Below are 23,297 nucleotides of genomic sequence, written 5' to 3' on the forward strand. Positions count from 1 at the left end.
GGCAAGAAGACTGCTTGAGGCCAAGAGTTTCAGACCATCCTGGGCAAAATAGTGAAACCTGTCTCCTCAAAAAAAAAAAAAAAAAAAAAAAAAAAATTAGCTGGGCATGGAGATGCACACCTGTAGTCTCAGCTATTCAGGGGGCTAAAGCAGGAAGATTACTTGAGCCCAGGATGTTGAGGCTACAGTGAGCTATGATCATGCCACTGCACTCCAGCCTGGGTCCTGGGTGACAGAGTGAGACTCTGTCTTAAAAAAATAAAATAAAAAGGCCGGGAGTGGTGGCTCACGCCTGTAATCCCGACACTTTCGGAGGCCAAGGTGGGTGGATCACTTGAGGTCAGGAGTTCCAGACCAGACTGGTCAACGTGGTGAAACCCCATCTCTACCAAAAACATAAAAAATTAGCTGGGTGTGGTGGCGCGTGCCTGTAATCCTAGCTACTCGAGAGGCTGAGGCAGGAGAATCGCTTGAACCCAGGAGGCAGAGGTTGCAGTGAGCCAAGGTGGTCCCACTACACTCCAGCCTGGGAAACAGAGCAAGACCCCATCTCAAAAAAAGAAAAGAAAAGAGAAAAATAAATAAAAATTAAAAAATAAACTGATATCCCTAAAAGACATCTCTTATATTCCCAGTGGACAAATTTACAGAAAATTAAACCTTAAAGGCGTAAAAGAAACAACCACTGCTGTAGCCATTTCATTGTGCTTCAGAGCAACAAAGTTACAAGAGGTTTTTCTAAAGATACAGTTTTAAGCAGAAGTTGGCTGGAATTCAAGGTTCTCTAGTGAGAGAGGTCCCTCTGTTATCATTGTCCCTCAGGTCTTTCCTAATATTCAAAATTGGGCTTCCTGAGCAACCCAAGACCTGCCATCTCTTGCCATATCTAAAAGGTAAATTTTCTCATTTTATCCCAGGGACAAAAGAAACTTAAAATAAGATAACTTTAATGTGAGATCCTTCCCATAAGCAGAAAATACAAGCAATTAACAACAACAACAACAACAACAACAAACCCACAATACTTTCTAGGATTTGAGGCCAGAAAAGTAGAGTTGGTTGGTATCAACACTGTTCTTCCCTTCAGGGCTTCAGGGTTTATTTCCATTCTTAAGCTCTTTAATGAGTACAAACTATTTGAAAACATCTCGAGGCAGCTTTTGCTTTCCCAACCATTTCACCCTGTCCTTCTACCTTAAGCCCTGATGAAGAGATTTCAAAAACTCCCTTTGAGTGTGTTAGAAAAGCTTAGTAACTGACTTTACGATTACAACTCAAAAATGTTTACAAGATCTTTAGATAATAGTGTATGCGCAGAAAGATGAGGAAACCTCTGACCAAGAAGTCTAGACACAGATCAAGGGCCCAGGAGGGAAGAGCCAGTCCTTAAACAATATAGACACCATGTCTCCTGTGTTTACAGGGATAGCTCATAGGTACAGCCATCAGGGTTGGATTGCCTCCAAAAGTAGGCCCTACAAACTCCCGTAGGCCAGGGCCTGGCAGTATACCCCATTCTCACCACCATCCTTTGAAGAAAGTTCTAAGAGTTAAGGTTATCCCACAGGCTACTAGGTAGATTTCCAAATGGCCTCAGGGAAAGTGGAATTCTGCCAACAGTAAAGGCAACTCCCCAAACAGTGCTAACGCTGAGAGGATCAAGGGAAGGACTTTGATATACACATATACGTATGGATAAAAGAGTTAAGCTACGTAACATGAAACACCAAAAATATACTTGCTGGTACATCAAGAGTTCCTCACAAACACCCTGAAGTTAAAATCTAAAATGCTCCACTTTTTACCCAAAATATAAATGACTCAACCTCATTTTGTATTATATACTAACACAGAAATGAGTTTTTTAAAAAGGTTGGCTGCTATCTATCTAAAGCAAACAGTTTATGTTTTACACATAAAAAAACTTATTTGCATAAAAGTTTTTATGGAACTAAAAAATATGTTCTCTACAACACCAAGGCTCATTAAAATATTTTAAATATTAATAAACATTTCTTCTGTCAGAAATACATAAAACTTTATTATATCAGTATTAAACAAAAAAACCCTATTGACATACATATAAAATGTTTTACAAGCAGAATAACCTACATATTCAAAACACTTTCAACAAATTTTTCATTTTTATTTTTCAGGGTTTTTTTTTGATATATATATATTTTTTATTATTATACTTTAAGTTTTAGGGTACATGTGCACAATGTGCAGGTTAGTTACATATGTATACATGTGCCATGCTGGTGTGCTGCACCCATTAACTCGTCATTTAGCATTAGGTATATCTCCTAATGCTATCCCTCCCCCCTCCCCCGACCCCACAACAGTCCCCAGAGTGTGATGTTCCCCTTCCTGTGTCCATGTGTTCTCATTGTTCAATTCCCATCTATGAGTGAGAACATGCGGTGTTTGGTTTTTTGTTCTTGCGATAGTTTACTGAGAATGATGATTTCCAATTTCATCCATGTCCCTACAAAGGACATGAACTCATCATTTTTTATGGCTGCATAGTATTCCATGGCGTATATGTGCCACATTTTCTTAATCCAGTCTGTCATTGTTGGACATTTGGGTTGGTTCCAAGTCTTTACTATTGTGAATAGTGCCGCAATAAACATACGTGTGCATGTGTCTTTATAGCAGCATGATTTATAGTCCTTTGGGTATATACCCAGTAATGGGATGGCTGGGTCAAATGGTATTTCTAGTTCCAGATCCCTGAGGAATCGCCACACTGACTTCCACAATGGTTGAACTAGTTTACAGTCCCACCAACAGTGTAAAAGTGTTCCTATTTCTCCACATCCTCTCCAGCACCTGTTTCCTTTTCAGGGTATTGTACAGACTCAAATGGATTGAGGACTGCTTCAATTAGGACAATCATTTTTTGTAATTCAATGTTTACAACTTAGTATGTATGCAATCGTACTACTGACAAAATAGAGAATGATAATATTTTCCATCTCTTAGTAATCTTGTAATGGAACAGAAAAATATCCTGTGTTTGCATTTCTTGCAGGAATCAGCTGTTATAAAGAAACATTAGGGCTTGTTTCTTCTGTCATTGATATCTGAATGCTTTTAATATACTCATCCTAAGAGTTGAATAATGGCCTACTCTGTTTACCTGGGATGTGCTACTTCTTGAACATGAGCTGATGAAGTGTAGCCTTTCAAATTAATGGATGAGGTAGCTCAATCAATGTAATCATCAATGCTTGAAGTGAGGAGAAAAGGAAGAAAACAGAAACATTTTTCCTATCAACCAAAATGCACATCCTTCTCACCCATCCATCATACAGCTTTGGAGAGCTAAGAGGAAAGAAGACATACACAGTAGAAGATGAATCCTGAGAGAGCAAATCAGAGAGAATGGATGAAAATGCCTCACCTAAATGTGGTTCAGTACTCAAAGTTCTGCAGTCAGGTCGCCACATTTTCATTTACAATTTCTATTTTCTAACTTTCTAAATTATAAGAATAATTTCGATAGATACCACAAAACACATATATACAGGATATACCACAGCACTGGGCATCAACTTAAAATACTCATGAGGTGAATGTAAGGCACTTTCGCGGTTTACAAAAGTGAATGCCTCAAAGTTAGATATTTATCAAAAATGGAAAAATATCCCTATACAAGTTTATAGGAGCCCTGAAAAATCAAGTACATATGAATCATTACCAATCTTGGCCAACATTTTGAGAGCCTTAGTGTGACTAAAGATCAGAGATATAATAGATAAATAACTTTTTAAAATTGGAGTTCTATACATCAGTGTCAGGATTCTAAAACTGCTCTCATAAAAATCTGTCTCTTCTAAGTTATTTCAGTTCTCAGCCACAGAGATTAAAGAACAGGACAACCACTCAGTGTACCACTGTTTAGATTTCATGATGATACCATACCACATCAGTTACAAAGAGACTGGAAATAATAAAGGCTTTGAGTTTGTTTTGTTATTTCCTACAAATATTATAATTAAGATAGAAACTTATTCAAACTACTCAAAAATGTAAATTTTATGTATTTTCTTGAAATCATGAATTTTTAATTTCCAAATACAAATATTGTTGCTCTAAATAATGTGAGTTTTGTGACTCTTCAAAATTAAAAGAATGTAACCTACAATATAATGTATTTTCTTGTCTATGAGAGACCAAACAAGCTTAGGTAGCGTAATGCTAAAAAACTGATTTAAGGAAATAATCCATTTTTATGCCATCTTTCTCCAAAACTCTTAAAAAGCCAAATCTTCTCTAGGTCATGGTTGGTAAGGACAGGTCATTAACAAAGTCAGGGATTCAGGGCTGAGCATGGTGGCTCGCACCTGTAATCCCAGCATTTTGGGAGGCTGAGGCAGGTGGATCACCTGAGGTCAGGAATTCGAGACCAGCCTGGCCAACATGGCAAAACCCCGTCTCTACTAAAAATACAAAAAATTAGCCAGGCATGGCTGTAATCCCAGCCTGTAATCCCAGCTACTCAGGAGGTTGAGGCAAGAGAATCGCTGGAACCTGGGAGGCAGAGGTTGCAGTGAGCCAAGATCGCACCATTGCACTCAAGCCTGGGCAACAAGAGTGAAACTCCGTCTGAAAAAAAAAAAAAAAAAAAGTCAGGGATTCGGACAGATAAAACTGTACCTTGCCTCTTTATTCGCAAAGTAAATAAGCATGGAATTTATTTTTTGTTGTTGTTTTTATTTTTTGAGTCAGGGACTCACTTTGTTGCCCAGGCTGGGGTATAGTGGCATGAACACAGCTCACTGTAGCCTTGACCTCCCGGGCTCAAGCGATCCTCCTGCCTCAGCCCCCAAGTAGCTGGGACTACAGGCACACACCATCATGCCCAGCTAATTTTTGTATTTTTTGTAGAGATGGGATTTCATTCACTATGTTGCCCAGGCTGCATTTTTTTTTTTTTTTTTTTTTTGAGACAAGATCTTGCTCTATCATCCAGCCTGGAATGCAGTGTCATGAACATAAGCTCACTGCAGCCTAGACCTCCTGGGCTCAAGTGATCCTCTCACCTCAGCCTACTGAGGAGCTGAAACTACAGAGGCACCAGACCCAGCTAACTTTGTGTAGAAACAGGGTTTTGCCATGTTGCCCAGGCTGTTCTCAAACTCCTGGGCTACAATCTACCTGCCTTGGCTTCCCAAAGTGCTGGCCACGGCCCCCAGCCTAACATCTTGAAAATTATTATTATTTTTTTTTCTTGCTCTGTCACCCAGGCTGGAGTGCAGTGGTGCAATCTCAGCTCTCAGCTCACCTCCGCCTGCTCAGTTCAATTGATTCTCCTGCCTCAGCCTCCTGAGTAGCTGAGATCACAGGCATGCGCCACCATGCCTGGCTAATTTTTGTAGAAAATTATTATTTCTATGTTACATCATTTTAACAATGCAGTGGTTATCTTTGACCTAAAAACGAAAGTTTAAAAACCATTTTTTAAATTAAAGAATGCAATTAGTACACTCTTGTTGCTGACATGAAGACTACAGTGCATACCTAGCTCCTTTCATTATTTATAATTCAAATCTTTGTTGTACTTCATCTGCAATCATTCCAGAAATTGCAATGGAAGAAGTAGCAGCAGGAGAAGGTGCATTTCTCACATGAAGAATGCGATTTCCAATATCCCCAACTCCTGCATCAAATACAAAATCTTCTACCAGATTTCCATCTCTATCCAGGGCCTGGGCTCTTACTCCAGCTGGGCCCCTGCAAAAGTAAAAGATGGGAGTCAGCTGACTCAAAGACATAAGATACTTTACAAGTCAGTGTTTCCAAAGAGTCTTAAAGCAATAAAGTATTCTTCTAAATGCACAATTATATGGAAACCCAATGAGTTTATGTTTAACAAAAGGCTGTCAGTTGTAGCCTGTCAAACCTATATTGTTAGCTTAGAGCCTAAAACCTATTACGTAACAATAGTGTAATAAACGCTTATCAAAGAAATACATAAAAAACAAGTAAGTTATTTATCAATGTCTGCTCTTTCCAAAGGTAGTAGGTAAATCCACATTTAATTAGAACAGGTATATTTTTATTTAAATTTATAGAATGAATTTATTATAAAAATCAATCAATGGCAACAATAAGCCTCATCTGAGTAATACAAATCAATGAAAGCAAAGGTTATGTGTCAGTTGCATTCCTGTATCCTATTCTACTTATTTTTGTTTTTAAAATTTGTTTCTACTTTATTTTGTTTTTAAAATTCACACAATTAAAATTTATGGAGAGAAATATTTGCAAATGGCAACAAGTTCTTGTTTCGCAGTTTGTTTTTAAGAGTTTACCCTTCAATATCAGGATCATCTTCAATTTCAAAAGATGATAGGAAAAGCATAAAAATAAATTTAGCAGCATGTTAATAAAATGAGAGTCTTTTTTTTTTTAATTGAGATAGAGTCTTGATCTGTTGCTCAGGTTGTGTACACAACCTCATCTGGCTAATTAAAGAAAATTTTTTTTTGTAGAGACAAGGTCTCCCTACGTTGCCCAGGCTGGTCTCAAACTCCTGGCCTCAAGTGATCCTCCCACCTTAGCCTCCCAAAATGATGGGATTATAGGTGTGAACAACTGTAAAGACACTGATAATCTTTATTACTTAAAATTCTATTTTATAACATTTGAGCTCACAGATTTTTGTTGTTTTTTAAAACAGTTAAAATTTACAGATGAAATTTGAATCCAATGTTTTTGAACTACAAAAAAGCACCTCTTATGAAACTTGTCCAAGGAAGCCCGGTGTGAAAAATTCTATCTTATACACACCAGCAAGGCTCAAGAAATCAGGAAACAATATTAAACCTTTTTTACTAATTCTGGGACAAATCAGATAAGTACTTGCAGAAGATACAAAGAACACTATGAAGGCACTGCCCTCTAAGACTTCAGCTGGCTGAAGAGAGATAATAGTAATAGCTATTATTTAGTAAGTGCTTACTCGGTGCTAGGAATTACCTCATTTAATCCTCAAAACAACTCTTAAGAGGCTGACACAGTTTATATTTAACAGCAAAGAAACACAGAGAGATTAAGTAACTTGCCTGAAATCACAGAGCTATACTATTCATTCGTAGAGAGGTAAATAAGAATTATAACAGTAAGAGTGAAAGGTTGTACGATAAAGTTAAGTGATCTTCCCTATAGAATCCTGCAGGGAATCTGGACAAGAGATTTTTTAGCTGTAAGAATTTCCAAGTAAGAATCAGATATGGGAGTGAGTGGAGCAAGACGGTGGAAAAGAAACCTACAAACATTGGTTCGGCTGCTAGAACACCAAATTTTAACTATCTGCACACAGAAAAGCACCGTCACAAGAACCAAAAATCAGGTGAGCAATCACAGTGGCTGGTTTTGACTTCATATCTTTGAAAGAGGCATTGAGGAGGGCAGAAAAGATGGTCCTGCATCGCCAATGCCACCCCTCCCTCACCCCCAGCAGCAGCCAGCCATGTGGTGTGGAGACAAAACCTATGCACTTGGGAAAGGGAGGGTACAGTGGCTGGGGGCCTTTACATTGAACTCAGTGCTGCCCTGTCACAGTGGAGAATAAAGCTGTGCTGGGCTCAGCCAGCGCCAGCACATGAAGGGAGCATTTGGACCTGCCCCAGCTAGACAGGAAGCATCCATCCCAGTGGTCAGAACTTGAGTTTCCCTGCAAGCCTCACCACCGTGGGCTGAAAAGCTCTGGGGTCCTAGATAAACTTGAAATACAGTCTAGGGCACAAGGACTCCAACTCCTCAGCTACTAGCACTAGGCTGGGCTTATAGTCAGTGGACTAGGGTGGCATGTGATCTAGGGAGATACCAGCTGGCGTAGCTAAAAGAGTGCTTGCATCATCCATCCCCCAAACCAAGGCAGCTGCAATAGAAGTGACTCCTTTCTTCTGCTTAAGGAGCAAAGAGCAAAGAGTAAAGAGGACCGTCTTACATCTTGGATTCCAGCTCAGCCACAGTAGGATATGGCACTGGGCACAGTTGTGAGGCCCGCATTATAGGCCCTAGCTCCTGAACAACATTTCTAGACCCACCCCGGGCCAAAAGGGAACCTACTGCCTTGGAGGGAAAAACCCAGTCCTAGCAGGATACATTACCTGCTGACTAAAGAGCCCTTGGGCCCTGAATAACCAGCAGCGATACCCAAGGAGTGCGTCATGGACCTTGGATGAGACTCTGAGATGTGCTGGCTTCAGGTGTGACCCAGCACATTCCCAGCTGTGGTGGCCACAGTGAAAGACTCCTTCTGTTTGAGAAAAGCAGAGATAAAAGTAAAGGGGACTTTGTCTTACACCTTAGGTACCAGCTCAGCCACAGTGAGGTAGAGCAACAAGCAGGTTCTTGGGGTCCCCAAGTCAAGGCTTACACTCCTTTTTTTTTTTTTTTGCGAGACAGAGTCTCGCTCTGTTGCCCAGGCTGGAGTGAAGTGGCGTGACCTCGGCTCACTGCAACCTCCACCTCCTGGGCTCAAGCGATTCTCCTGCCTCAGCCTTCCAAGTACCTGGGATTACAGGTGCACTCCACCATACCCAGCTGATTTTTGTATTTTTAGTAGAGATGGGGTTTCACCATGTTGGCCAGGCTGGTCTCGAACTCCTGACCTCAGGTGATCCACCCGTCTTGGCCTTCCAAAGTGTTGGGATTACAGGCATGAGCCACCGCGTCTGGCCCAGGCCAACACTCTTGGACGGCATTTCTAGCACTACCCTGGGCCAGAGGGGAGCCCACTGCCCTGAAGGGTAAGTCCCAGGCCAGGCAGCTTTCACCACAAGCTGATGGAAGAGCCCTTGGGCTTTAAGTGAATATTGGTGGTGGCCTGGCAGAAACCCTGTGGACCAAAGGTGGTGGTAGCCACAGGGAGTGGCCCCTCTGCCTGTGGAAAGGGGAGGGAAGAGTGAGAAGAACTTTGTATTGTAGTGTGAGTGCTAGTTATCCGCAGTAGAACAGAACATCAGGTAAACTACTAAAGTATTTGACCCCAATCTGTGGCTTCCAGACAGCATCTCTGGACATGCCTGGGGCCTGAGGAAGCTTACTGCCCTGAAGGGAAGGGCCCTGGGCAAGACCCAGTGCTGGGCTGGCTTCAGGTCTGACCCAGTGCAGTCCCAGTGGTGGTGGCCACAGGAGTGCTTGCATCACCACACCCCCCAGTTCCAGGGGGTTTAGCACAGACAGAAAGAGACTCCATTTATTTGGGAGGAAGTAAGGGAAAAGAACAAGAGTCTCTGCTTGGTGATCCAGAGAATTCTTCTGGATCTTATCCAAGACCACTTAGGTGGTACCTCTACAAGTCTACAAAAGACACAATGTTATTGGGCTTGTGACCCAAGTCCCTTTGAATACCTGGAAAGCCTTCCCAAGAAGGACAGGCACAAACAAGCTCAGACTGTGAAGACTACAATAAGTACCCAACTCTTCAATGCCCAGACACCAAAGAACATCTACTAGCATCAACACCATCCAGGAATACATAACCTCCTCAAATAAACTAAATAAAGCACCAGAGACCAATCCTGGACAAACAGAGATATATGACCTTTCTGACAGAGAATTCAAAATAGCTGTTTTGAAGAAACTCAAAGAAATTCAAGACAACACAGAAAGAATTCACAATTCTTTCAGATAAATTTAACAAAGGGATTGAAATAATTAAAAAGAATTAAACAGAAATTCTAGAAATGAAAAATGCAACTGACATGCTGAAGAATATATCAGAGTCTCAATAGCAGAACTGATCAGGCAGAAGAATTTGTGAGCTGAAAGACAGGCTATTTGAAAATACATAGTCAGATGAGACAAAAGAAAAAAGAATAAAAAACAATGAAGCATGCCCACAAGATCTAGAAAACATTCTCAAAAGGGTAAATCTAAGAGTTATTGGCCTAAAAGAGGAGGTACAGAAACATATAGGGGTAAATAGTTTATTCAAAGGGATGATAACAGAGAACTTCCCAAACCTAGAGAAAGATATCAACATTTGAGTACAAGAAGATTATAGAACCCCAACAGCATTTAATCCAGAGACTAACTCAAGCCATTTAATAATCAAACTCCCAAAGGTCAAGGATAAAGAAAGAATTCTAAAAGCAGCAAGAAAAAAGAAACAAATAATATACAATGGCGCTCCAATATGTCTGGCAGCAGACTTTTCAGTGGAAACCTTACAGGCCAGGAGGGAGTGGCATGACATATTTAAAGTGCTGAAGGAAAAAACCCTTTTACTCTAAAATAGTATATCCAGTGAAAATATCCTTCAAGCATGAAGGAGAAATACTTTCCCAGACAAAGTTGAGGGATTTCATCAACACTAGATATGTCCTACAAGAAATACTAAAGAGAGTTCTTCAATCTGAAAGAAAAGGATGTTAATGAGCAAGAAGAAATCATATAAAGGTACAAAACTTCCTGATAACAGCAAGCACACATTAAAAACACAGAATAGTATAACACTATAATTGTGGTGTATAAACTTCTCATCTTACATAGAAAGATTAAATGATGAACCAATCAAAAATAGTAACTACAACAACTTTTCAAGACACAGACAGTACAATAAGATATAAAGAGAAAAAAACAAAAAATTTAAAAGCCAAGGAACAAAGTTAAAGTGTAGAGTTTTTATTAGTTTTCTTTCTGTGTGTTTGTTTGCATATGCAATCAGTACTGTCATCAGTTTAAAACAGTGGGTTATAAGATAGTATTTGCAAGCCTCATGGTAAAATAGAAAAACATACAATGGATACCAAAAAATTAAATAAAAAGAAAGAAATTAAAACATACCATCAGAGAAAAATCACCTTCATTAAAAGGAAGATAGGAAGAAAGCAAAGAAGGAAATGAAGACTGTAAAGCCACCAGAAAACAAATAACAAAATGGCAGGAGTAAGTCCTTACTTATCAATAACACTGAATGTAAATAGACTAAAGTCTGCAGTCAAAAAGACATAGAGTAGCTGAATGGATGAAAAAACAAGACCCAATGATCTGTTGCCTGAAAGAAACTTACTTCACCTATAAAGATACAAAGAGACTAAAAATAAAGGGATGGAAAAAGATATTCCATGACAATGGAAATGAAAAAAGAGCAGGAATAGCTAGAATAGCTATATTGATATCAGACAAAATAGATTGCAAGACAAAAACTGTAAGAAGAGACAAAGAAGATTATTATATAATGATAAAGGAGTCAATTCAGCAAGAGGACATAATGACTGTAAATATATATGCACCCAATACTGGAGTACCCAGCTATACAAAGCAAATATTATTAGAGCTAAAGAGATAGACCCCAATACAATAATAGCTGGAGACTTAAACACCCCACTTTCAGTATTGGATAGATCTCCCAGGCAGAACCTCGACAAAGAAATGTCAGACTTAATCTGCACTACAGAACAAATAGACCTAATAGTTATTTACAGAACATTTCATCCAATGGCTGCAGAATACACATTTTTCTCCTCAGCACATGGATCATTCTCAGGGATAGACCATATGTTAGATCACAAAACAAGTCTTAAAACATTCAAAAAATTTGGAATAATGTCAAGCATCTTCTCTGACCACAATGGAATGAAACTACAAATCAATCACAAGAGGAATTTTGGAAACTATATAAACACATAGAAATTAAACAGTATGATCCAGAATGGGATCATATCAAGTTAAAAAGCTTTTGCACAGCAAAGGAAACAATCAACAAAGTGAAGAGACAACCCACAGAATGGGAGAAAATATATGCAAACTACTCATCTGACAAAGGATTAATAACTAGAATATATAAGAAGCTCAAACAACTCTATCGGAAAAAAATTTAATAATCCAATTTTAAAAGGGGCAAAATATCTGAATAGACATTTCTCAAAAGAAGACATACCAATGGCAAACAGGCATATGAAAAGGTGCTCAACATCACTGACCATCAGAGAAATGCAAATCAAAACTACAAGAAGATATCATCTCACCTCAGTTAAAATGGCTTTTATTCAAAAGACAGGCAATAACTAATGCTGGTGAAGATATGGAGAAATGGGAACCCTCATACACTGTTAATAGAAATGTAAATTAGTACAACCACTGTGGCCAATAGTTTGGAGGCTCCTCAAAAAGCTAGAGTTACATGATCCAGCAATCCCACTGCTGGATATATACCCAAAAGAAAGGAAATCAGTGTATCAAAGAGATATCTGAATTTCCATGTTTACTGCAGCAGTATTCACAATAGCCAAGGTTTGGAAGCAACCTAGGTGTCCATCAACAGATGAATGAATAAATAAAATGTGGTATCTATACACAATGGAGTACTATTCAGCCATTAAAAAGAATGAGATCCTGTCATTTGCATCAACATGGAGGTCATTATGTTAAGTAAAATAAGCCAGGCACAGAAAGACAAATATCATCCGTTCATACTTATGAGTGGGATCTAAAAATCAAAACAATTGAACGCATAGAGGTAAGAGAGCAAGATTGTAACCAGAGGTTGTGAAAGGTAGTGTGGAGTGGGGGTTTACAGGGGAGGTGGGGATGGTTAATGGATACCTCCCCCCAAAAATAGAAAGAATGAAATGAATAAGACCTAGTATTTGATAGCACAACAGGGAGACCATAGTAAATAATAATTTAATTGTACATTTAAAAATAACTAAGAGTGTAATTGAACTGTTTATAAGACAAAGGATAAACGCTTGAGGGTACGAATAACCAATTTTCCATGATGTGATTATTATGCATTACATGCCTGTAGCAAAATATCTCGTGTACCCCAAAAATATATACACCTACTAGGCACCCATAAAAATTAAAAAAAAATCTTAAAGAATCAGATATACCACATAGAACACAAAAAGAAGGGACGGGACTGAAAGCTGAAACTTCTTGGGGTAGAGACGCATATGTTTATCAGCTGGTATGTGGCCTATTTTGTATACTATTTATAGTTTATCTGAACTAATCGAAGTAGCATTTCTCCCCTCAACATCAGGACCAGCCACTGATGTTGAGTGTCCAATGTAAAACTCTGCTGTATAGAGAATCAGTCAGTACATTCCCTTTGCTCCTTCTAGGCACATAAAGGTTAAAATTGATTAACCACAGTTAAAAATGTCTACACTTAGTTTTCTTACAAACAAAAATTATGTTCTCAATGTCCCCTATACTCTTGTCCACATATTGAAAACCCTACAATCCAAATTTTAAAATAATAATAATGTTTTTCTGGCCAGGCACAGAGGCTCATGCTTGTAATCCTAGAACTGTGGGAGGCCAAAGCAGGTGGATCACTTGAACACAGGAGTTTGAGACCAGCCTGGGCAACATGGTGAAACCCCATATATACGAGAAAAAAAAAAAATCAATCAGGGGTGGTGGGGAGTGTCTGAGTGTCTGTAGTCCCAGCTACTTGGAAGGCAGAGGTGGGAGGATCCCTTGAGCTAACGGCGGTAGAGGCTGCAGTTGAGCTGTGATCACACCACTGCACTCCAGCCTGGGTGACAGAGTGAGACCCTGTCTCAAATAAATAAATAAATAATAATGATGTTTTTCCTAGGATTTCATTTTAGTTCAAACAAGTTTTTAACATGAAATGTTTAAACTACCAAATTTTTCATTCCCTTTTCAAGCACTTAAGGCAACTTCAGGGTTTTTCTTTGTAGGATTACATATGCTTTCCCCTCAGAACACTTCAAATTGAAGTAAGTATTATTATTTGAAATCTCAGCCAGAACTTCGAGAGGCCAACGTGGGTGGATCACCTGAGGTCAGGAGTTCGAGACCAGCCTGGCCAATATGGCAAAACCCCGTCTCTACTAAAAATACAAAAATTAGCTGGGGCGTGGTGGCAGGCACCTGTAATCCCAGCTACTCGGGAGGCTGAGGCAGGAAAATCGCTTGAATCCAGGAGGTGGAGGTTGCGGTGAGCCAAGATTGAGCCATTGCACTCCAGCCTGGGCAACAAGAGCGAAACTCCATCTCCAAAAAAAAAAAAAAAGAAAAGAAAAGAAAAAGGAAAGAAAATCTCAGGCAACATAAACCATAAATGTCTTGAGGGCAAGTATGGTGTCAACACCCCTACATCACCCACATGTGCAGATCTGTGTCTTGCACATAGTAGGCATTCAATAAGGCTAGAAACTTAAAGCTTTAAGTTAAAATTTAAAATTTCTATTTTTTTAATTTTTATTTTTAAATATATCCTGGGCAGGGTGGCTCAGGCCCAATCCCACTTTGGGAGGCTCGAGGGGTGGATCGCTTGAGGTCAAGGAGTTCGAGACCAGCCTGGCCAACATGGTGAAGCCTCATCTCTAACTAAAAACATAAAATTAGCCAGCCATCATGGCACATGCTTGTAATCCCAGCTACTTGGGAGGCTGAGGCAGGAGAATCACTTGAACCCAGGAGGCAGAAGTTACAGTGAGCTGAGATCGCACCACTGCACTCCAGCCTGGGTGACAGAGTGAGACTCCGTCTCAAAAAAAGAAAAAAAAATATGTCCAGAAACAAGAACAGCTGAATGTGTAACTAAATACATACATTCATGAGAAGTCTTGTATTACATTATTGTCATATGTCAAGCATTACACTACAGGTTGGAAAAACAGCTACAAAAAGCGGTAACAGGCATCTTCACAGCCAGTTCCAAATACAATGAGACAATCTAGTATTTTATAAAACTCCACTGCTAATCTAAATATATAAGTCCATACCAGGCATAGTGGCTCATGCCTATAATCCCAATGCTTTTGGAGGATGAGGCAGGAGAATCACTTGAGCCCAGGAGTTCCAAACCAGCTTGGACAATATAGGGAGACTCTGTCTCTAGGAAAATAATAATAACTAGGCAGGTGTGGTGGCACACACCTGTTGTCCTAGCTATTTGGGAGGTTGAGGCAGGAGGATGGCTTGAACCCAGGAATTGAAGGCTGCAGTGAGCTATGACCACATCACTGCACTCCACTCTAGCCTGGGTGACAGGGCGAGAGCCTGTCTTACAAAAAAAAAAAAAAAATTAAAAGCATTTTTCTAGCACATAGATTTTTTAAAATCCAACCTGATAATCTGTCTTAACTATTAAATACATTTACATTTACTGTAATTACTGATATGCTTGATTTCTACCATATTATTTTATGCTATCTAACCTGATTTTCTAAGGTTTCTATCTCCTCTTTCTTCACTTATTGAGTTTTCTATATTCTTTTTTTCCTTCTCTACTAAATTGGAAATCTATTTCCATCTTGTATTTAGTTTTATTTACTCAGATGGGATGCACTGTACATCTTGAATTTGAGGTCTGTCAATTCTAGAAAATTTTTAAGTATTCTCTCCTCAAAGGATTGCCTCTTCTCAATTTCTCTGTAACACCTATGAGAGATAGGCTGGAATCTTCTCAGTTTTCTTTTCCATGTCTTATTTTATTTTATTTTTGAGACGGAGTCTCACTCTGTCACTCAGGCTGGGGTACAATGATGTCATCTCAGCTCACTGCAACCTCTGCCTCGCAGGTTCAAGTGATTCTCCTGTCTCAGCCTCCCAAGTAGCTGGGATTACAGGTGCCCACCACAGCTAGTTTTTGTATTTTTAGTAAAGACGGGGTTTTGCCATGTTGGCTAGGCTGATCTTAAACTCCTAACCTCAGGTAATCCACCCTCCATGGCCTGGCAAAGTGCTGGGATTACAGGCATGAGCCACTATGCCCAACCCCATGTCTTCTAACTTCTGTGGATACATCTTTATCTTGCAGTATTGCTTTCTAAATTCTTCTGAGTTACCTTCCAATTCGATAATTTCCTCTTAAGGTAGGTCTAACCAGCTGTCTAACCTAGTCATCTGAGGTTTTTCCTTTAATTTTTTTTTTTTTTTGAGACAGGGTCTTGCTCTGTTGCCCAGGCTGGAGGGCAGTGGTGTAATCACAGCTCACTGCAGCCTTGACCTCTTAGGCTCAAGCCATCCTCCCTCCTCGGCCTCCAGAGTAGCTGGGACTACAGGTGTGTACCACCATACCTGGTTAATTTTTAAAACTTTTTGTAGAGACAGGATCTTACTATGTTGCCTAGGCTGGTCTTGAACTCCTGGACCCAAACAATCCTCCCACCTTGGCCTCCCAAAGTTCTGGGATTACAGAAGTGGGCCACCAAGCCTAGCCTGAGTTTTAAAATTTAAAAACTATATTTTTATTTCCAGAAATTCTCATTAGGTGGTTTCCAACTAATTTGCCTAGTTCTTTTTTCTTTGTTTTTTTTTTCATGTTTTCATTACCTTGTTTTTGATTAATTGAAGCATATTTACTTTACAGTTTCTATTATTACTATTACCCATAGTTGTTGGAAGTCTAATTCTGCCACTTATTTTATCTGCTGACTGTCACTTATGGTGGTTTGTAACTTCTGATTGTGAGTTTCTGTTCAGTACGACTTTATCTGTGGGAATCATCTGGGAGGGGTTGGATTCAGGGTGTGTCCCTCTGCAGTGGTTTTACATTTGCTTCTATTACTATCCTGAGAGCACTTTTTTTTTAATGGAAAATTTTAAACACATCAAAAAGTTAAAAAAAAAAAAAAGAAAAAGAAAGAAAACCAACAGTATAATGAACTCCCATGTATGTATTATCCACTTGCAACAATTATACACACACAGCCAATCTTGTTTCATCTATGTACCAATCCAACACCAATGTCTCTCCACTGGGTTATTTTATTTTTTTTAGAGAAAGGCCTCACTCTGTCACCCAGGCTGGTGTGCAGTGGCACAACCACAACTTACTGCAGCCCTGACCTCCCAGACTCAAGCAATCCTCCCTTCTCAGCCTCCTGAATAGCTGGGACCACAGGTGGACACCATCACACCCAGCTAATTGTTTTTTAAAAATATTTTTTTAGAGACAAGGTCTCACTATATTGCCCAGGCTGGCCTCAAACTCTTGGGCCCAAGCAATTCTCCCATCTCAGTCTCCCAAAGTGCTGGGATTATAGGTGTCAGCCACCACGCCCAGTCTTATTTTTTGAGACAGGGTCTTGCTCTGTCACCCAGGCTGGAGTGCACTGGCATGATCATAGCTCACTGTAGCCTTTAACTCCTGGGCTCAAGCAATCCTCCTGCCTCAGCATCCAGAGTAGGTGGGACTACAGGAACATGCCACCACACCCAGCTAGTTTTTAAATTTTTGGTATAGATGGGGTCTTGCTATATTGTCCAGGCTGGTTTGGAACTCCTAGCCTCAAGAATCCTCCTGACTCAGCCTCCCAAAGTGCTAGGATTGCAGGCGTGAGCCCATGGTGCCTGACCTATTTATTTTAGTATTTTATAATTTTGTATTTAATTTTATTTATTTTTGAGACAGGGTCTCACTCTGTTGTCCAAACTGGAGTGCAGTGGTGTTATCATGGCTCACTGCTGCCTCGACCACTAGGCTCAAGCAATTCTCTTGCCCCAGCCTCCTGAGTAGTTGGGACTACAGGCATATGCGCACCACCACGCCAGGCTCTTTTTTTTTTTTTTTTTTAAATTTTTACTAGAGACAAGGTCTCGTATTGCCCAGAATGGTCTTGAACTCCTCAGGTCAAACAATCCTGCCTCAGCCACCCAAAGTGCTAGGATTAAAGGCAGGAGCCACTGAGCCCAACCATATTTTATTATTTTTTAGACATGTTGTCTTGCTAAGCTGGATTAAAACTCCTGGGCTCAGGCAATCCTCCTACCTCAGCCTCCCAAGTAGCTAGGACTATATGCATGAGCCACAACACCACCACTGAATTATTTTAAAGCAAATCCCAGATGGCATACCACTTCACTTCAGTGTGTATTTGTTTTCTTTCCTTTCTGTTTTTTTTTTTTTAGAAATGGGGTCTCACTATGTCACCTGGGCTGATCTCACTATGTTGCCAAGGCTGCCCAAGCAATCCACCCACCTCGGCCTCTCAAAGTGCTGAGATTACAGGCATGAGCCACCCCGCCCGGCCTCAATGTGTATTTCTTTTAAAAAGATTCTTAAAAATTATCCAGGCGCAGTGGCTCACACCTGTAATCTCAGCACTTTGGGAGGCCAAGGTGGGTAGATCACTTGAGGTCAGGAGTCCAGACCAGCATGGCCAACATAGTAAAATCTCATCTCTACTAAAAATAGGAAAAAAAAAATCAGCCAGCCATGGTGGCACATGCCTGTAATCCCAGCTACTCAGGAGGCTGAGGCAGGAGAGTCACCTGAACCCGGGAAGCAGAGGTTGCAGTGAGCTGAGACTGCGCCACTGCACTCCAGCCTGGGAGACAGAGCGAGACTCTTAAAAAAAAAAATTCTTAAAAATAATTATAAACCAATAATTGCTTAGTGTCAGTAGTCATTTTGTGGTCAAATTATCTGATTTTTAGTCTCTCTAATTTACTTGAATTAGAGGGGGTGGGGAGGGGAGGGAGGGAGAAAGAAGGAGAGAGAAGAAGACAGAGAGAGAGAGAGAGAGAGATTGATTGATTGAAGCAGGATCCAGAAATGTCTGGCGCCACTTTTTCAGTTAATTTGTTAGCTTACAGTTCCTAAACCAAGCTGGTGGTATACGTTCAAAATCTAAGCGCTTTGAGGGATTCTAGATTTTTGGGAAGATTCCTCCCACTCCCCATCCCCAAGACCAAGATAGACAAAGTTCCTTAATACTTCCCAGTGCCAAGGGGAATATTTTTTTTTCCAGACTTCCTTTCTTCTGAGGGTATAGCCTTTCAAGAGCCCCTAGGGGGCCTTACATTAGAGTCTCAGTTCCAACTTTCTACCTTGTATAGACCTAAGATTTCTTTTTCAGCACTTGAGTGGCAATTAAAATACAAGTCCCTAATGTCCTATATCTTGTTCTGAGTGGTGGATATGGTTTGTACAATTATCGAAATTTACTAAGCATTTAAGATCTACATATTTTATACGTGAGTCACACATAAATTAAAAATATAACTCAAGCCCCTCAGTTATTAAAATTAGCAAACCATCCCCACCTCTCCAAGTCAGCATCAGCACCAACTCCTTTTAGTATGAATTTTAATTTTCTTTCTGTTTTTTGCTCTGGGATGCCCCTTACTTTCCCTTACTCTCAGCTATATGTATTTCAAGGATGTTTATCATACTTCCTCCAGACTCTTATTACTATTTTGTAGTGTGAAGGTTACCAAATTCTCTACACTAGTGGTTCTCAACCAAAGGAGATTTTGCCCCCTACAGGACATCTGGCAATGTCGACACATTTTTGGTTGCCACAATTAGGAGAATGAGTAGAGGCTGGGGATGCTGTTAAACATTCTACAATGGCTGGGCACGGTAGCTCACACCTGTAATGCTAGCACTTTGGGAGGCCAAGGCGGGTGGATTACCTGAGGTCAGGACTTTGAGACCAGCCAGGCCAACATGGTAAAACCCCATCTCTACCAAAAATACAAAAAATTAGCCGGGTGTGGTGGCAGGCGCCTGTAATCCCAGCTGCTCAGAAGGCTAAGTCAGGAGAATCGCTTGAACCCGGGAGGCAGAGGTTGCAGTGAGCCGAGATGGCACCACTGCACTACAGCCCAGGTAACACTGTGAGACTCCATCTAAAAAAAAAAAAATTATACAATGAACTGGACACTCCTCCACAATAAATAATTATTTGGCTCAATATGTCAATAGCATCAAGACTGAGAAACCCTAATCTAGATCACCATAAGCCATTACAACTTTATTGTAGAAATGTTTGAGTTTTGCACCTTTGTGTTTCACACACTCTAGTTATCACTTGCTATGAAAACATCTTGCCTAAAAGTTTACTCTAGAATTCCCCACAGAAGACATTTTCCAAATTGAAAATGGGGAAATTGTGACATATATGTCTTCGTCTTTTACATCTTTACAGTGCTAACAGATACAAACTGCTGTTAGATTAACATGTCAAAATTAATCACAGAACAAATTTTTAAAGTTTAGAGCTATATATATATTTGAGTCAGGGTCTTGTTCTCTCCACCAGGCTGGAGGACAGTAGTGCAATAATGGCTAACTGTAGCTTCAGCATCCTGGGCTCAAGGGATCTTGCCACTTAAGCCTCTCTAGTAGCTACAACTATAGGCATGCACCTGCCCAGCTAATTAAAAAAAAAAAATTGTAGAGATGGCATCTCACTATATTGCCCAGGCTGGTCTCAAACTCCTGGGCTCAAGCGATCCTCCCACCTCAGCCTCCCAAAGCGCTAGGATTACAGGCATGAGCCACTGTGCCTGGCCTAGAGCTAACATTAAGAGTCTTAGAGACCATCATTTAACAATGAGAAGTTTATCTAATGCAAATATTTAACAGATTTTAACTTTATATTCCAATCTCATGTTCACCAGTAAATTATTGCCCAAAATGCTCTGGCTAAGCAATGAGAAGTCAACCTGGGTGCCCTTCAGTGGTTAATGAAATTTAAGGACACCATCCTGGGAAACACACCCCACTGAAAGTGTTGCTTCAACTATCTTTTACTATCTACTAATGCCTGATGTGCTTTCACTGCAATACTAAGGGCATTTATGGTTTAGTATACTGGTTGCAAGACAAAGGAGACAAGGCAGGACTTAGGCTTCAAGCTGTGGAAAAGTCTATTGATCTTGGCCAGGCGCATTGGCTCACCCCTGTAATCCCAGCACTTTGGGAGGCCAAGGCAGGAGGATCACGAGGTCAGGAGATTGAGACCATCCTGGCTCTCTATGAAACCCCGTCTCTATTAAAAATACAAAAATTAGCTGGGCATGGTGGCACGTGCCTGTAATCCCAGCTACTCGGGAGGCTGAGGCAGGAGAATCGCCTGAACCAGGGAGTCGGAGGTTGTAGTAAGCCGAGATTGTACCACTGCACTCCAGCCTAGCAACAGACTGAGACTCTGTCTCAAAAAAAAAAAAAAAAAAGTCTATTGATCTTATTTTTATTATTTAATATTTCAGGCTATCGCAAGGAAGAGAGAATAACACAATGAATACCCATTTTCTTATCTAACAGCTTAAGAAACAAAGCATTACCGATATGATAGAAGCCTCTGTAGAACTCTCAAGATCCCATTCTCTTCCCTCCCCAGAGGTAACCACTCTCCTGAATTAGGTGTTTATCACTCCCCTGCTCATTTTTATTTTCATACTACATGTGTAATCCGTAAGCAATATATGGTTTTGCTATACTTGTTTTAAAACTTATACAAATGGTATCAAACGTATCTTCCCCCCGAGAAACCCAAAAACATATCTTCTACAGCTTCCTTTTTGTTATTAATAATTTCCTGCACTTAATAACTATAGGAATCAAGAGACGAAGCAAATGGAATTGCTGAATTAGTTAGCTTTTCTCTCTTTAAAGAGGAACTCATCTGTGATTGGGTTGAATTTGTCCCCAAATGCACCTGCCTGCAGTGCTGTGCCCTTTTCTACTACATGCCAATGAAATTGGTAACAGAAATTCACACCCTTACACCCAGAGACAGGAGAGTTCACTAATAACCACAAGCCCGAAGTCCAGTTCTACCATATGAAATCCAGTGGTCTAAAAAGTTTTCCTCAGGCTTCTATAAAGGGTGGTAACTGAATACAGGCAGTGAATTCACTGCAACTATTTTTATACAGAATTCACTATGCTCACCTCGTTTGTTTTCCAAGGAATATTAATAGCAGTAATAGAAACCAGATTTGACCAGTCTATTTTCAGATATAAAACATCACAAGTTTGCTAAAGCAGATCACTGAAAACATAAAAGCCCTTACTTATAAGTGAGTGAAAGAAAATAATGGCTAGATATTTTTATCCCTTCTATTTCAGAAGGTGAATAGAGGAGTGAAAGAGATAAGAGGAAAAACGTTAGCTGAGTTTTAATCTTCTAAGGATTCAAACATGCTGGTCTCAGAATGATACATTAGAGTCAGATTTAAACGAGGACGCTCCCCTAAGAGAGACAGCTGACATGATTATTGCTCTCTTCACAGATACACAGTCAAGCCTGCTGACATTTTTTACCAGGCTAGTTCAGCAGCTGTTGCAGAGAAAGCAGATATCTAGTGCTAAGAAAATTCATGGAGGGATGGATTGTAAATGGAGGGTGAGAGTACCTCAAAGTACACTGCTGATTAGGCCTAACGAATGGCTTGCCCAGGAAAAAAGGTGAACACTAAAAACATTACCAAAGAGGGGAAAAAGTAGGTTTGGGTGGTATTAAGAATAATCTACAGATCAAGTCTAGAAAGCCTTTTATCTTTTTTTTTTTTTTTTTTTTTTTTGTGAGACGGAGTTTTGCTCTTGTTGCCCAGGCTGGAGTGCAATGGCGTGATCTTGCCTCACTGCAACCTCTGCCTCCGAGGTTCAAGCCATTCTCCTGCTTCTGCCTCCCAAATAGCTGGGATTACAGGCATGTGCCACCATGCCCGGCTAATTTTGTATTTTTAATAGAGACAAGGTTTCTCCATTTTGGTCAGGCTGGTCTCGAACTCCTGACCTCAGGTGATCCACCCGCCTCAGCCTCCCAAGTGCTGGGATTGCAGGTGTGAGCCGCCGTGCCAAAGTCTTTTATCTTTAAGAATAAAAGATGTGGCCGGGTGCGGTGGCTCACGCCTGTAATCCCAGCACTTTGGGAGGCCGAGGCGTGTGGATCGCCTGAGGTCAGGAGTTTGAGACCCGCCTGGCTAACAGGAGAAACCCTGTCTCTACTAAAAATACAAAATTAGCCGGGCGTGGTGGCACATGCCTGTAATCCCAGCTACTCAGGAGGCTGAGGCAGGGGAATTGCTTGAACCCAGGAGGCAGAGGTTGCAGCGAGCTGAGATGGTGCCATTGCACTCCAGCCTGGACAAGAAGAGCGAAACTCCATTCCAGAAAAAATATAAAAATAAAAGATGTAAGTTGTCCTTACTTTGCCCCACACCCCTGTAGCAAGGACTCTGATTGTTACCACACTGCTTTCCACTTCTATCCTGAAAGTAGAGTCCCTGAGTGCAGTAAGGTCCAAGAAAGAACAAAAGAAGTAGAGAAGAAGCAAGGTGAGATGCCAGGTCTAGGAGTGCGTTTCTAACAGGTTTTAATGGAGCTGGAGGCTATCATCCTTAGCAAACTAACACAGGAACAGAAAACCAAATACCACATGTTCTCACTTATAAGTGGGAGCTAAATGATGAGAACACATGAACACAAAGAAGGAAACAACAGACACTGCAGTCTACTTAAGTGGGGAGGGAGGGAGGAAGGAGAGAAGCAGAAAAGATAACTATTGGGTACTGGGCTTAATATGTGGGTGATAAAATAATATGTACAA

The 23,297-nt window shown here is 40.4% G+C and overlaps 1 protein-coding gene across 2 annotated transcripts in view; it reads right to left on the reverse strand.

Annotated features, from left to right (window-relative positions):
* Window positions 1–930: 930 nt before the first annotated feature.
* The window catches only part of L2HGDH (L-2-hydroxyglutarate dehydrogenase), a 69,702-nt gene continuing 47,335 nt past the window's right edge, over window positions 931–23,297 (reverse strand). The window contains exons 10-11 of one of the 2 annotated variants that reach the window (XM_034937524.2): window positions 5,530–5,742; window positions 931–4,614 (exon numbers count right to left, since the gene is read on the reverse strand). In XM_034937524.2, coding sequence (XP_034793415.1) covers window positions 5,547–5,742 — 196 coding nt within the window. In that variant the 3' untranslated portion in view covers window positions 931–4,614; window positions 5,530–5,546. Of the gene's footprint in view, window positions 5,743–23,297 lie in introns of both variants that reach the window. The other variant, XM_003831733.4, reaches the window with a different exon arrangement.

This window comes from Pan paniscus, chromosome 15, assembly GCF_029289425.2.
Source record: "Pan paniscus chromosome 15, NHGRI_mPanPan1-v2.0_pri, whole genome shotgun sequence".
Lineage (NCBI taxonomy): Eukaryota > Metazoa > Chordata > Mammalia > Primates > Hominidae > Pan > Pan paniscus.